Source organism: Zonotrichia leucophrys, chromosome 1A (genome assembly GCF_028769735.1).
Source record: "Zonotrichia leucophrys gambelii isolate GWCS_2022_RI chromosome 1A, RI_Zleu_2.0, whole genome shotgun sequence".
NCBI classification, from domain to species: domain Eukaryota; kingdom Metazoa; phylum Chordata; class Aves; order Passeriformes; family Passerellidae; genus Zonotrichia; species Zonotrichia leucophrys.
In genome coordinates, this window is record NC_088170.1 from 63,318,958 (window position 1) to 63,335,720 (window position 16,763).

Genomic DNA, 16,763 nt, shown 5'->3' on the forward strand with positions numbered 1-16,763 from the left:
TCCTTCATATATTACCTCTATGAAATCAAAAAGCAGTGCTATTTACAATGCTCAATTGACATAGTACCTTTAGAATTCATTAATCTTCACAAGTTGTTCTAAGTCTGCTGCACTGAGAATGAGAAATAACAAAAATAAAATTATCAAAGAAGGCTATATTATTATTTGTTCCAGGTTTTTCTTCCTCAGACAATTCCCTTCAGTGGTTGCATTTTTTTATTTTTTTTTTTTGTGGAAACAATCTTCAGATGAAGGTAGCTGAGGACATCGTGGGTGGAAGGGTTATATATGAAGAGAACAGGTGGAAGAGAACACCAAGAAAAACATTCTTTTTGGATCATAAGAAAAGCTGAATCATATAAACAGAAAAAAGGCAAAAGAGAATAAAATACAACTGACAAAGATCAAGGAACTCATGTGGATAAAAGTCATCCCTTTGTGGGAAATGGAAAGCAGAAGGAAGTGACCATCAAGTATTCCCTTTATAAGGGGCTGACATCACTCAGTTCTCTGCCAGACAAGGGTATCAAATTGTTCGTGTTCCCATTTTAGGGCAGTGGGGAAAGTCATACCTGGCTGTAAATTTTACTACCATTATGTTTTTTTCTCTGAAGACTCTAGTCTGACAGCAGGAAGACAAATATTGATACATCAATGAATGAATATTCTTCTGGGTGGTGACCTTTGTGAACGCTCTTGTTCTACCCTAATAAATAGTAATTCAGAAAATTGTTGTCATTCAGTCTGCTTCTGACAAACAAAGGGGAAATAAACCAGGCCTTACTTCCTGAGTCACTGGATTATCAAGAGTAGTAGGAGATTAGTGTATTGGGAAAGGAAGGAATAGCTTTATGCAGATTTGTGAATCTCTGAGACCTCATCACTATTGGTGACCTTCATGATCTTCCTATGTGAAAATCCAGCTGGACACCTGCTTCTCCCACTCTCTGGTTTGCAACTCTTTACCTATTATAATTGTCTGAGCATATTATGTTCGCCAAAGAAACACTAAACTCCCTTATGGGAAAACTAAGCCATATGGAAAAATCACATTTCCCAGATAGTTGATCAAATATATTTCATATGTTTGAAAGACACTGAGTAGTTTAAACAGAGCTGGCTTGAACTCATACCACATATAATTTTTGCTATGAAACAAGATATGTTATAAAACGAGTGAGAATATGAAAAAAAAAATTTGAAAGGCTATATTATACACACACACAAAAAAAAGTAGTTAGTTTCATATCAAACAAAAATTGTGGTAAGGAATTTAGGTCATTTTGTAGATGATTAGGTTATTTTGTGAATGATTCTGGGGTAGTGCAAACACAAAGCATGTGGAAATATATATTGCAAACCCATTTAACTAAAGAAGAACAAACAGTTTTGTGGTTTCAGGCTTGGAAAAGCCGGGTTCCTTTTCTGGTTGAGGCACTCAGGCACTGTTACCCATCCACTTGGGTTACCCTTGGCCTGAGTTCTCAGCTGGAGAGCAGTGAGAGCACTACTTCCTGCATGTGACACAAGGAAGAAAGAAATCTCTTACCAAAAGCATGAAAAAATAAGATATCTAAGTGCCTTTATAGATCAAGTCCTATCCTCATTATATGTCTGAAAAATTTGCTCTAATTGCTTATAATTCATAAAAATTAATGCTAGCTTTGTCAAGGTTTGATAGCTCTAAGCCCCAAATAGTTTGAGGAAAATAATACTTACTAAGAAGATTTTTTAGGAGAAATTCAATTTTTTTAAAAAGGAATTTTTCAGTTGATTACTCTTTCCCTACAAAACCTGCGCCATTTCTTGTAATATTAAAAGAAGCCCATGAAATGAAAAACCATCCATAAAAGAAGTTAAGAAAAACACACATGATTTTTAATAAAATACTGAAGTAATTTTGGCTGTCTCAATAATAAATTAAAAAAACTAATGTTTGATAGGGATATAATAAATAATTCTTCAATTTAGTTTAAAATAATTATTTGACTTTTTATGGAAGAGGTACTTTTAATCTGCTAGTTATGAACAAACGCCAAGATAAATAATCACTGTCGTTTCAAATATATACAGATGTCTTTCCTCTTTCAGTCATCTGTTATTGCATTCCAATCCCAAATTCTGATTGTGGGCAATGTGCTAAATGTTCACATATATACACTGACATCCTCTGCAACATTCACCCCCGTCATGGAAAACACACAAGCTCACACTCGAAGTTTCATAGGTAGGAAGAACAATGCATATAATAAACAACATAAAATAATCCTAATTTTTATTGATTTGAATCACACTTCTAGAAAAAAAGTGGCTACTTATATAGTTTTAATTTGATTATTCACTGAATTCAGTTGTTTTGAAACAGCTGTTAGAATGAATTAGGAAGACACTAGGCTGCACTGTGCATGTAGGATCAGGTTTATTTTTCTTTCTAGTTATTCCTCATATGGATAATGAGAAACAAGATGTAATCAGTATAATTTTTAAAGAAGACTTATCACAGCTGTCATCATAATTGGTTTCCCATCATGCTTATAAAAATAAAATGGATAATGATAGAAGAAGTATAATCCCATTTTTGCATTGTTATACAGAGTTTCAGCTGTGCAATTGGTTTTCTCACAGTCTTCAGTGGAAATGTCTCTGGCATTTCATAAGACAATTCTCAGCTATAGCTGGTTAGCTGTTGTGATAAAGCAATTATTAGACTAATCAGTAGTATCTCAGTATTGTCTTGTGGTTCTTCCCAGCTGACTGTTCTACTGACCTGCTCCTTCTTGATTTAGGCTTTAATTACCAATTTTTTGGCATAGATCATCCTCTTACTTGTGTATTGTTTGATTAAATATTGTAAATCGTAAGTCTGTTTACAATCTTGCAATATACCAGTAAACAAAAACTAGCACTGAATGCTACACAGGAGTTTTAAGTATCTGTTGTCTCTCAATATCTGACAGTTATGTTTATATATTTACCTGCAAAATACTTCTCAATGCGGAGACATAGAGTGTACTTTGGGATCTTATTTTTAAGAATCAGATTATTCAATTTCAAGCGGAACAGTTGTTAAACTACAGAAAATATTATTAATGCTGAAACAAGAACCAAATTAGCATTTAATCTTAGCAGAAATGCATTGAGAATATCAGATAGATAGAATGAAATTAGCAAACTTCCTAAGAAATTAGAGGTTGGAAAATAAGAAACTTCATAAGAAACTAGGGATAGAAAACAAAGCCTAGGTGAATCTTCTAATATAATTATTTAAAGGAGGCAGAGAATGACTGCAGATGGAATACTCAAGGACTGTCCCACTAAAAGTAACAGGAGGGCATTATATGAATTTATCATATATCAAACATTTGAAAAGATTATTCTGAGGAATTATCACTGTATTTGTTTGGGATTTTTTTTTGTTATAGTCTTACCTCCACATTGACTTTCTACCAGTGTTTCAGACAGGTTGTTGGGCAAGATTACTGTTCATTATACTCTTATGTTATGATGAGTTAGTAAGAATGAGTTCTTGGGTCCTAATAGTGAAGCTCTGCAACTTAGAATTTATAGAACTGTGCAGTAATTTAGGTTGGAAAATGTCTTTTCGTAAAGTCCAACTGTAAACCAAACCCTGCCAAGTCCGCCACTAAACCACATCCCTAATCACCACATCTACAAATCTTTTTAAATAACTCCAGGGATTTAACAACTCCAAGCACTTCCCTTTGAAGCCTGTTCTGAATCTTGACAATCCACTCAGTAAAGACATTTTTACTAATATACAGCCTAAAACACCATTTATCTGATGAAAGAGATAAACAAAGACACACATACTTCATAAAAATAATACAGAAATTTACCATGTTATCCAAAAAGATATGCAGTCCAGCATGAGGAAACCTTGGTTTACATTGCCTTTATAATGACCCACAAGCTAATTAATGTGTTGCAGACTTATTTCAGCTTCTCAAAGCTCTAACATGATTATATATAACTCTAACTGAATGAACAACCCTGAACACATCCAAACAACCTACATTTCCACATTCCTCCAGAAAGAGAAAACTGTCCTTGAAAACTTTGATCATAAGGTATCCTTATGATGAACACTAGGAACAAAGTACTGCTGTGAGCAGCTTATCTCCTTACTACCCTGGAAGAACAGTTTTTCTCTGAGGCAACTTCTCTTCTGAAACATGGAACTGAGTGACACACATCAATTATTTAAGACAGGTATTGTACTTTTCATATTAATCCATTCTTATAACGCATCATTCCCGAGAAGATGCTGCAAGAAAAAAATCCAGACTTGAAACAGTTGGCTTAAAATTCAGTCTGAGCTCTTTTTATGATGTGAAAATATCCTTCTTGGTAATACTAGAAGCTTATACTCCCTGGAGGTGTTTATATGAGAAACTGACGGTTCTCTTCAGTTTCCTTCTCCAAGTGTATTTCAAATATCAAGATCTTCTGCAAGAGATCAGGGTGTTGCCTCTGCTTGGGCCGTGGCGTCCTGGATTGGGAACAGCACGGTGGCAACACTTTTGCCACTGGGTCAAAGTACTTGCACACACCAATATGGTCAATGGTAAATGGCATTTATTAATGGTTAGACAGGGTCACTTAAAACGAGTTAACGGTCAGCTAAAACGGGGGCTAAGTGACAGTAAAGGGGAGGGTTCTGACAGTTCTCTTCAGTTTTCTTCTCCAAGTCTATTTCAAATATCAAGATCTTCTGCAGAGATCTGGGTGTTGCCTCTGCTTGGGCCGTGGTGTCCTGGATTGGGAACGGCACAGCAGCAACATTTTGCCACTTGGTCCAAGTACTCGCACACACCAATATGGTCAATGGTAAATGGCATTTATTAACAGTTAGACAGGGTCATTTATAACGATTTAACGGTCAGCAAAAACAGGGGCTAAGTAACAGTAAAGGGGAGGGTTCTGTCTGCCCGTAACAATGCCAGATCTTGCGGCCGGTCCCTAATCTCCCACATCTGGGTTGGCATTGTATGGTGTTGAAAGTGTTGTCAGTCACGTTTCTGAGTGACCACAGACTGACACACAATTCCAGAGTGGGAAAAATAATAAACTTCTGTACGAATCACATAGGGAGTTCAACTTAACATTTCTTACCATTGTACCTAAAATTAAAGTGCAAAATCAGGGCATGTCTTATCTACAGCAGCTTCATTTCATAGAATGAAATGCAGCTTCATTTAATTTCATAGAAACACTGTTTCTGCACATCCTTCTTTTAAGTCACTACCAAAACAGGTTTCCATACAGAACCTGACTTTGAATGCCTCAAGCCATTGCTTTTAGTGACTCATGGTAGGAAATGCAAATCCTGGATTGATCCTGTTCCATTAAAGACAATGGTACAATTTCCAAGAGCTATGATGGAAGCAGATTTCAGTAATTTCCAAGAACTTTTCCTGGGTTTTAGCAGTTCTTTATGCCTATAATACTTGAATGAACTGGAAGAGCCCTGTGCATGAGCAGGTATTCCTTCATCCTTCTAATAGAAAATTGGGTCTAAAGAGGTTACCAGTAGTTCTAACTGCTTCTTGTATTTATTTTGGAAATATTTCATATGTTTAATTCTTTTGCATTGTAGTTCTAATACTATTTTGATGATTTGGATAAATCCTTATGGAGATCTCTGGTGGTGGGGTAAATTCATGGCTTGAAGGAGTGACAAAGGTAAAATATTGCAGGCTTTATTAAGGATCAGTTGTCTGGTAGGAGTCATTGGAATAAAGGATTAAGAATGTAATTCCTTGGCACCAACAAATTAAGTTCCACTTTGGGAAGTCAGTTGAAGGGAGGAAATAGTAGTACACTGCCTTGCCTGGAGAAAAAGAGTGAGTATTCCTCAACAGATCACATTACCTCTGTGGTATATGTGCTGGTTCTACTACACAAATCTAACTGACCCGACTAGTGTAAGAGTCAAGGTTTAACAGTTATACATTCTATTTTATAGACTTGGTAAGCATTTCTTTTCTTAGTGGCCTTTATTTTTACTGACTTGCAAGGAACACAAAAATGTTCAATGCTTGTTATAGAAGCAACATTCATACTTGTAATGAAATATAAAATAATGTTTCTAGTTTTAAAAATAAAATAAAACACAAAATAAAATATAGAAGACAGCGAGATTTGAAAGGGAAATTGCATTTTGTGTTCTTCTTCCCTATTATACTAAAATGATGTGGTTTTTTTTCATTTTTTCTCAATAAAATACATCCAGATATTATGTTGTGGTATTTTTAATTTCCATCCACACAGCATCTCTAGCCCTTTAATGGTTCTAGAAAGATTTTTCATCATTTACACAGAGATTACAAGTAAAATGTAATTTGTGATGGCACCATACCTGGAAATATCCCTGGAGCTCTACTTAAGGTTTCAGCTTCTTCCAAATCCAAGAGCTAAAAAAAAGGATTTAGTGTTAACAATAGATCCAAATATTTGCAGAAATACTTTTCTGTCAGGCAACAGTATGTACAACTGCCAACATGTTGTGCAAGCAGAGTAGATGCCAAACAGGAGAATTTCTAGGAGACAAACATTATATGCCAAGCATGCCTGTGATCCATCCTGTGTCCAAAGAAGATTTTCTCAGCTGCATTTTGTCTGCTGTTTTGACATGCAACTGTGAACTTAACTACAAGTAGTTTAATTTTCCTACATTCAGCCATTTCTCCCCCTCCAGCTTGTGAAGATCAGAGATACAGATGTGAGACATTTATCATAGCTTGAAGCCCTGTTACATTCAATTGCTTTACACTGGCATCGAACTGTTTAGCTTTCATAAGTAACATTTTGAGCCATAGTGAATAGCACAAGGATTGAATTCATACCTTTCAGTACCCTGACTGTTTGATGGATTCCAGTCAACAGAAATGGTGGTGGAGCACACAGCTTTATTTATTTGGGTGAGGGTCTAGCTAAGTATACTGGTTAGCATTAAAGACAAAAAATACAACTTTCTGATTTCTAGAAGCATTGGCATGTTTATAAGAGTTGTGTGTGCATATCTTTCATTACTAAAGAGAAATACAGTGAAAAATTCCACAGTGCTCTAACAGATCCAAATCAGTTCCATCCTTTAAATTTCAAATACTACAGAGCAAAAAACATCATTTCTCCTAAACTATCTAGAATGCAAAACAGCACAATCGGTCTTATTCATATCTACTGGACATCAGACATCTATTTAACTGGGGAAAGAATTGGGTCTACATTATCTTCACATAGAACAGCAACTACAAATCAGCTTAAATGAAGAGACAGGCATGAAGGAAGCAAACATTCGAGTCCAGGACACACCTTAGGAACAGCCACATGTGATTAACACACAAATAGTTAGAGAAGAATGTGCTTAAGCTGCTGTCTCATTCAGGACCTCTGATAAGTATACAGATGTTTCTAGAACAAACACAAAATCCAGCCAGGTGAGCAGCTTTACATTATTCTTACTAAGCTTTATCCCACTCATAATTTTTTGCAGTGCAGTCACTAAAACAACTACCTGACATGGCTAAAGTTGTAATCTTTTTTAGCTTGTTTTCAAAATGGAATTTTGATCATAGTCTAGAAATTTATTTTAAGGAACTGTAAAATTATTTGTGGATTAAAAGCTGATACTTAAAATCTTTAACTTGTAGACAAAATTATAAAGCCCTAACAATACAGCTTTAGAATAAAAGTGCTGACAAAACCCTTACAGAAAGAGAAGCAGCAGCCTTGCTATAATAATAAAAATAACAAACAGAAGAGGTAAGTTAAGCCTCCTTCAGAGGAACTGGCACAGTCTCTTTGTTCTGATTTATGGAGCTATTCAGCGTGATATTTATTGTTTAGCAAAAGCAGTTTGTAGGAATGCATGCTCTCTATGCAGTGCTACAAGGGCAGAAAAAAAGTGACATATGAAACTTAAGGGCTTAAGGAAATCATGACTGCAGAACATAGCTGAAATGTCTTTATTTCTTTTGTCTGCCCTTTTCCTCTCCTGCCTGCAGCTATAGCAAAAAATGAAGAAATGAGAAGTTCAAGTCATATTTGATATTTACTTGATATAGTAAATCTAACAGAATTACCATAGTCTTTTTATCCTTTTTCCATGCAGAAATATGCATCTCCATTTGCCTCTGCATAAACAATCATAATTCATGTTAATGTGCTTACAAGAAAACATGATCATGAAACTCACAGAGAAATGAACACAATATATTTGGATAAAGCATAAAAGTAACATAGGCTGCAGGGGTACCCCATGCTGAGAAGAGAAAACTTTTGTTCCCAGTACACAGGATCAGATGTAATTTACTGTAAGGTGGAATGGCCTAAAAAACTACTGGGCCTGTTCATGAAATCAGATTTATCCTTTCAAAACCCGACCCAGGTGCCTCAGATGCAGCTCTGTGGAATGTGGTTGTGCACAGGCAGACCTGGCAGGCTCACATGTGGGGAGAAGGCCAGACCTTTATTGTCTCTGATTAACAAAAAAGTGCTATAATCCTGTGAACATTAATTCTTAGTAACTGTCTGGTGTAAATTTACCTTTTTATTTCAACATCAGCTAACCTGATCCAATCAAACTGGAAGCAAATTGTACTGTTACAGTACTGTTGGTTTATTGTAGACTTTCAGAAAGCAGCGAACTGACTCTGAATGTGGCAGACAAGTGACCTCAGGTGATTAAAAGCAATTCAGGAAAGGTGTTTGAGCCTCCTTGGCTGCAAGCACCAGGTACACCTGACTGAACTCAGGAGCCCTAATGCCCCAGCCCGCTTCAGAGCTCATCCCACCCTGCCCACAGCCTCAGACACTCAGTGCCTGTCCCAGAGAGCCTGCAGGATTCCATCTCCAATCCCACACAGCCCGGCCCATGGGCCATTGTACAACAAGCTCTATAACAAGCTCACTCTGCGGCCGCAGGAGCTGGATAAATGCTGGCTAGCTGCCCCCTTTGTGACCGGAGAGGACCACAAGATTAGCCACCCCCGGGCTCTCCCCGGGCAACCTGTGGGTAACGGTGCTGTCTGTGGCGTGGGTGGCACAGGCAAGAGTGTGGCTACGAAGTCCCGAGGCGAAGGAAGTAGAGAGCAGACGTTCGTGTACATACCAAGGAAACTTTATTCCCAGACAAAACCAAGAACAAGCATCAAGGGAAAGAGGTTTGGTGAGGCACTGATAAAGAGAGTAGGCATGATAGGAGGAGACATAAGGTAACCAATAGGCAAAGGCGGAGGAGTGTGAGACACAGCTGAGCCTATGAGGATCACATGTGGGAGGGAAGAAGCTCTGGAGGCAAATCATATCTCAAGTTAGGGATGATAGATACAGAAAATTCTCGAAATAAATGGGGGGTGGTTACAATGACAGACAGGGGAAGTGGGCAGCACCATGAGGGAGGAAAGAAACTTATAAAGGCATAGGGGGAGGAACAAAGGAGCAATCATTTTGAGGGACAAGCCACTGGCGGGAAAAACAGGTGGTAAGCAACTTGGGGAGAAACCATTCTGAGGGGATTACATGGGGGAAACCAAGGATCAAACCATTTCTTAAACTTATACAAAGGATAACAAACTTTACAACAGAACCAATATAAATGCTTTTAAAAACACATGACACCACAGGCCGTGTCAAGCCAGATCCACCTGGGGGCTGATGCTCACGAGATGTGCCTGAGGCCAGGGCTGGAGCTGCCCCTTCTGTGCCCTTGCCTGCCCTGTCCTGGATGGGGGGGTCAGGCTCTGGCTGGCAGGTCCTCAGAGACCCCTTACTGCCCCCAGACCAGAAACTTTCCATCCCTTAAATCTTCCTGACAGGAATCTTCTCACATGGTACCTCATAGCTCAATGAAGATATGTTTTTTGCTACCCACCAAGGCCCGATTTCACACCTGTATATGAGAACAGGATGTTTTTAGGCCTAATATTAACACATGTCACAAGAGAAGCATCTCAAGGAGGGCTGGTTGTCAGAAATGGGGTTCCTCAGGTGTGTTGAAGAGTGTAACTTTCAACAAGGACTGCAGAAACCATAAAATTACTTCTTCAGGTTAATACTGAGGCAAGCAGAAGACATTTCCTGGGGGGTGGAAAATTGCTAAGAGAGAAATGGTAGTTGGTTTTCTTAAGCTAAGTGAAACTTTTTCAGTTTGGATACTGCTTCACTAGAGCTTTGGGATTTAGCTCGGATTATCCTGAAGTTCTCCAAAATGTCAATCTTTCATAAATTCCAGGACAAAAAGGTCTCAAATAAGGCCTCTTCTCCACAGTTTCTAGTTTTTCTATGAAGCTCCTCTAACCTTTCATGCAAGTATTTATGGGGAGCAAAGAAGCTGGCTGAATCACTGTTACTCTGATCTGCTTGTATCCTGTTACTGAGCATTTTAGGGATAATAGTCCCTTTGTTTTATGCTTTGGAAAAAAAATACCATAACTTTGCCATTAAATTGATGTTTGATGGGGAGCTCAGTGAATGTGACCTGTAAGGAAAGAGAATAGTGTGTTTCAGTCTTCACAGAGGAAACATTTATAACAATTTACAGCCGAAGCCACCAAGCATATTCAGAGATGTACTAGAATTACATCTAGAGCCTCAAATCCTTAAGAGAAAAGAGAATTTCATCTCAGCGAAAGCTGGCTGTTTAAGTGTATATCTACATATCTGCGCATTTGTATATAAGAACATATAAGCATTATATCTGAAATGTTTCTTCTTTTTTCCCATTCATTGTCATTGAAGGTAGGCATTGTGTGCTCCTGGCAATGTACAGAGTAGTAACAGAGGACATTCATTTTAGCTGTGCTCTGCAGGGAATTCTGTCAAAGGACACAGTGTGGCTGCATCCAGAAACAAGGCTCTTCCCCTCTATTTCTAAGCTATGCACTGGTCACAGAAATACAATGTTACTGCTTTTGCAAATTAGCAGATTCATGACTTGTGATATTAATTTTGTCCTTTTTGTATTTGCAGCATCTTTTGTAACCCACTGAGTCGCTTGGCTGCTGCTGAAGGCTTATTTGAAATTTCAGAAAACAGTAGTAACCATAAAATTCCCTTACAGCATCCTTTTGAACCAGACTCCTCTATCTATCCTTGCTCTTCAGGAAGGAGCATGGGTGAGGCTGAATGGATTAGTGACAGCTCAGTACTACTGGCTGATTCTTCAGTTCTGTATGTGCCAAATGGAAATAATGATACTTTCCTTCCTCCACTCCTTGTCTAGTGTATCTAAACTTCATGCTTTCCAGAACAGCCATTTGTCTTATTAGCTGTTTGCACAATGCTTAGTGCCACAGCGTATTACTTTTAGATGGAGCCCCTAAGCACTTCCAAACAGCTGCTAAGTTTACCTAAGGATACAAGAGTATGTTGGTAACAGACAGAACCTGATTTATTCCACTTGCTGTCTGTGCAAGCCAGTTTCCAAAGGGAAGCAGCATAGCTGTCCTGAGCCACTAGCATTGCACAGAGTGAAATTTCATCAAGTACAGCAAGTTGCTCACATTCACACGGCTTCCAGGCTGATTTACAGTTTGGTTCATGGGCAGAGTGGAGAGTGGGGGTGTGTGTATATGTGTGGCTTTATCTGCACAAGCTCAGCAGCTGTGCCAAAAGATAGGCTGAAGATAAGTTCATGCCTTTCATTTCAGGCTTATTAGTTTGTAGCCTTCAAAAAAAGAAACAAAAAATGCCACTAATACTAATAGCAATCCTTCTGGCCTAATAAACAGAACTCATACACATTGATAGCATTATATTGGCAACAATGCACTCCATATGCTCATGAAGGTTACAGGGCACATTTCCGTATAAACAGTCAAGACACTGAACTTCAAATATTTGGAAGAAATGTTTATTTAACAACTGAATACATGCTAAAAGAAATAATTTACAGCAGCAGTTTCATTACACTTTCTCTCCAGTTTTCTAGTTCCCATCTGAATAGAAGTGATAAATACAGAAGTGGAATTATTTACTACCCAGTGAGGAATGTGTTTAAAGAACAAGCACACAACTCAGACACTGGTATAGCAAATAAACCACCTTATCACCTGTGTGGCAAAATCTTGCATTTTAGTATTTTGCTGAACACACCGAAATGGAGTACCTCTAGATAACAGTACTTTACACTGTACCTCCTTACCTAGTCAAAAATATTTACATCTCTTTTGACTAATGTGTAGGTAGCAAAAACTGAACTATTAAACACATACCATTGATATTCACTAAATAATACATAAAAAGGAACAGTAAATGCGCATTCACATGCATTTAATTTAATTTTTTTACATAGTGACTTTATTGGGTCAGGAAGATTTAACTTTGTTTTGCAAAGATGCATGTTTTCTCAGTTTGATATTATAGTTTAACATAACCATACAGTTTTTAGGAGCCACAGAACGAATTCCCATTTCAGTGATCTGTGCAAGTGCAAAGAGTATAAGAATAAGATTAAATATATTTTTGTTCCTTGCAGATGGATACCTTAAAACAATGAAAATAGATCTTTCTGGTTATAAATGAAATCCTTTATTTCTCTCCAGCTTAAACACAACTTTTTACTTACTTCTAAAGTCTGTAACTAGAGGTTTAAGGGGTTTTATTGGCCATTTACAGAAATACCATTTTAATCTTTATTTTCAAACTTTATGTTGCTTTTAACAATAATGACATAAATGGGGATATGAATCTTACTGAAGCTGCAGGGCATCTTTCTATACATTAATTCATTAAGGCCTAGGCTTTTTGAAAAGTTCACATCAGTATTAAATGTTGCTTTAACTTGACCATAACATGAACCTAAAAAATCAAAAATTTCCACTGTTGGCTTGATCTTTTGCCCTCTTCTTTATATAAACAAATACAAAAAACTTAAACAAGACTACTCATGTCAGTGAGGACTGGGCTGAAGTTTGTAAGATATGATCATATCAATTGTTCAATGAAACTGCTAGGTCAGGGTAAAAATGTTGCAACTTTCATAATTTTTTTCCCACAGATTATCTTTCTCAGTATAGAAAAACATATCTTGGAATTCTGACTTTATTTAATGTGTTTACTCTTCAGGCATTGTAAAAGAGGATAGTTTTGTTTCTTTTTTTTTTTTTTTTGAGGAGTTTCTATAGAACCAGTTGCTCTGAACATGGAAGAAAAAAAAGTTACATAGTAATTCCATGAATCTGTAAAAAAGAAATCAAAGTGATTTGGGGTCTATTGAAATCAATCTGAAATTTTCCCACTGAATTCTCTGAGGTTTATTTTAAAACTGTTTCCTTTTGTAAGAAAGAGTATTGTATTAACTAGATAGTAGAAAACAGCCCTTCACAAAAGGCTAAAGAATGTTCTGTGATTAAAATTAAATAATTCATCTGACAAGAGTGCTCAGAAATTAACCATAAACTGAGCTGAAAAATTAATACTTCTGTACAGAAAAGTACATAGTCGAACATATGTTTTAATTCATCCATATTCAGCACATCATGAAATAATGGGAATTTACCAGCATACTGAAGTTCACAAGAGTCAGGTTAAACATAAGAGAGACTTAAAGCTGCTTTAAAAATAAATTCCCAAGTGCTTTCTTAAATCATGGCCCTACAGCCTTGTCCTACCCTATTCAATGACTTTTTTCCCAAAGAATTAAATGACAAAAGAATCCTGCAAGTTCATCCCCTCCAAAGAATTCAAAGGGGACTGAAGTAACTCAGCTGTTAGTGAAAATCCAATTTCTAATCCAATAGGCAAGAGGCCAAGGCTTCACTAAGCAGAAGGATACTTGAGTTAGTGAGTGGCAAGGAGGCTGGGGCACTTTGCGAGAGATGCTGTCACAGCAGTTGTGTTATATTCTATCTGATAAGGCTGGTTGATAGTGTAGCAATAAATTGATAAATTAAATACCACAGAGTGAATAACAACAAAACAGATCAGTCATCAGTGCAGATACACTTTTATATAAAAGCTCCTTTAGCAAGCTAAGGATTTTGTTCTAGTAATTTTCCCCACAATGACATTACTTGAAATTATGTCATTTACAGACTCTACCAAGATAAAATATGGGAGGCTGGAGAAAGATGATCTCAAAAGAACTGGACACCATAGAACTGGGGACCAAAGGCACATCTGTGCTGAGGTGAATAAATCCACTACTTATAACCCTAAACTGACACTCATGATGCAAGTACGTTGTCTGTTTTACTCTGTTGCTCTCCTGTATATAGAATAATACAGAAGTGCAGGACCAAATTTTCTGTTAGCATAAACTAGTCTTTAAGCTGAACGTCATCTATTTACTACTTCAGCAGATTTCACCTACAGGTAAAATTGTCCCTCAGGTCTTAAAATGGGGACCTGGCTTTGGGGTTGTTATTTAGGTGGCCTAGTGCTGTTTCTGTGCATTTTGGTGATCTGGCCCACAGAAAGAACAGAGCACTGAGAGTCAGTAATGTGGACAAATCTCTACCACAGAGCTGGGAACACAACTCCTTAAACTGAATGTGAGCTTTGCTCATGGGTATATGACAGTCTATGAGCATCAGTATTTAAATATTAGCATTCACAAATATGAACCAAGAAAGCAAGAGTGTAATTAGCAGAGGATATTTTAATGCTATTTGTTTTTTTTTAATTAAAAAAAATATACAACTGAAAATCAATGCTCTCCTCTTCATTGGTTCAATCTATAGCAAGGTATTAACAAATTGAATAATTTCAAATACCATACTTAGAAAAACAGAATGCAGAATACTTCCATGCTATACAGTGACTTTCATGTTAAAATAGCTTAGTTTTAAAATTGCTTTGAAGTTACATGTCATATAGATTATTGACAGGGGAGGAGGCTAACTGCAGTGTGACCAGCTCCCCTGGAAGTTTTCCCAAACAAAAGAGTAAAGCAGTCATAATTGGAAGTTGTCTTTTTTCATCTAAACCAATAATTAGAAAGTACAATATTTCTAAGACAAAAAGTCTAATCTATTTTAGAAAGGAGCTAATGTTTGCTGCATATTTTTTCATGGTACATTTAAATTATACTTTTAATAAAATACATCTTTAGATCAAAGCTGAAAGAAGTCATCAGTAGTAGGCCAGTGTACTCTACATTTTTTTTCTTCCAGATGATGGATGGCTTATGTTGTTCAGATTTCCACAATCAATCTCATTCAGTGTTGTTTTTCCTCTTCTAGCACATATAAACAGGAGAACTGGTAGACAAAACAAGAACAAAATCCTTGTGTCCAATCACGTGTTTAGATGTTCATCAGCTTAATGAGTTCATGCAGTTTTATATAAGTCTAGAAGTGGTAGTGCTGATGATGAAAGGTGGGACTTGTTTTTCTTTCCTGTAAGATGACAGCATGAAATACACTATTTTCTTTATATCTCCATCAAAAGAGAAAGCAAAACTTGCCTGCTGAATACTTGCAGAAGTTTTTGAGCAGTAACCTAGGTCCAGGTGAGTTATCATCCTTGAAACTCTGGTCTTTCTGGTCTTAGAGCAGAGAGGAAGGACTTGCAAGGAAAATTAGAAACAGATTTTATTTAAACCTAGTGGAAACTGTTTGAACTTTCCACTCTTGTAAACATCCACATAATGCCATGAAAAGGTTCATGAATATTGCATTTTTTTTCCAGTTATCTGTCTATACAAGTTTCTACTTGGATGAGGTTCCTAGAGGTAATGTAGCTCAGACACTACGTGGTGCCCTCTCAAATTCATGGGTCCTCCTGTTTCTACCTTTTTTATTCTCTTGTAGGTGCTTCCACTTATTTGTGTTCACCTGCGCGTTGGCAGGCCGCTGCCGGCGCTGTTTGCGGTCTCTTTTCCAAACCTGCTCACAGAACTCATCCATGGAGTTGAGATTGGGGTGGTTGATCAGCTGCATGAAGTCTCTGTACCAGATCTTTTGGCTGGGGGTCATGCTGTTGGTGGCATCCTTGATCTTGGAGCCGTCACCATCCTCTTCTTTGTGGAGCAGCTCTTCCAGGTGGTCGTTGTCGATCACCTCAAGGGTCACCTTGAGCAGGGTCTGCATGAAGCCGTGCTCCACAGCATGGCAGAAATATACACCAGAGTCCCTCCGGTGAAGGCTGCGTAGCAACAGGCCCTGTTCTGTCCGGATCATGTGGTCACCCACTTTTATCTGCATTGGGAAAAAGTGGTCATTTCAATAGTTATTTTTCATGCATGTGCTACATTATCCTCTAACCATGCTACTTCTTTATTACTGCTCCTTTTAACTGGCCAAGAATGTCCAAACCCACAAAAATGGAAAACCCTTTGCCAGTCATCTGTTACCATGAAAGGCTCAAATATTTTGGAAAAACTGATATAATGCCAAGAGTTTGGGAAAATAGGAATTTACTCCTAAGTAACTACTGCTGATGAACAAAGATCTGTTTCAACAATGTCAGATGGAGTTGCTAGAAAGATTACAGAAGATCTGAGCCTGTAATCAGCAGAGTAAACATGGATTCATTTGGCTGTATTACTGAGGTTAGTATCTGTTATCTGTTAGTCAAATCTAGGTCCATTTGCAGGAAAGGTTCTTTGTCTTCCTGTTCCTTATTACAAAATCCCTCATGCATAGAAGTGGGTTCTGCCTAAGTGGAAAATTTACAAACAAGCAACTAAGGATCAAATCTAAAAATTTTACTATTCAAAAAGCAACTGTTCAAAATACATTTTTTTTCTGAATTAATTTGTATCTACAATGGAACTTCATTCTCTGAACGCACATGTT

The 16,763-nt window shown here is 37.3% G+C and overlaps 1 protein-coding gene across 3 annotated transcripts in view; it reads right to left on the bottom strand.

Moving 5' to 3' along the window:
• Positions 1 to 11,853: 11,853 nt before the first annotated feature.
• The window catches only part of SEMA3A (semaphorin 3A), a 236,677-nt gene continuing 231,767 nt past the window's right edge, over positions 11,854 to 16,763 (bottom strand). For all 3 annotated transcript variants that reach the window (XM_064702968.1, XM_064702969.1, XM_064702970.1), the window contains one exon: positions 11,854 to 16,163. In XM_064702968.1, the coding sequence (XP_064559038.1) occupies positions 15,708 to 16,163 (456 nt within the window). In that variant the 3' untranslated portion in view covers positions 11,854 to 15,707. The remainder of the gene's footprint in view (positions 16,164 to 16,763) is intronic.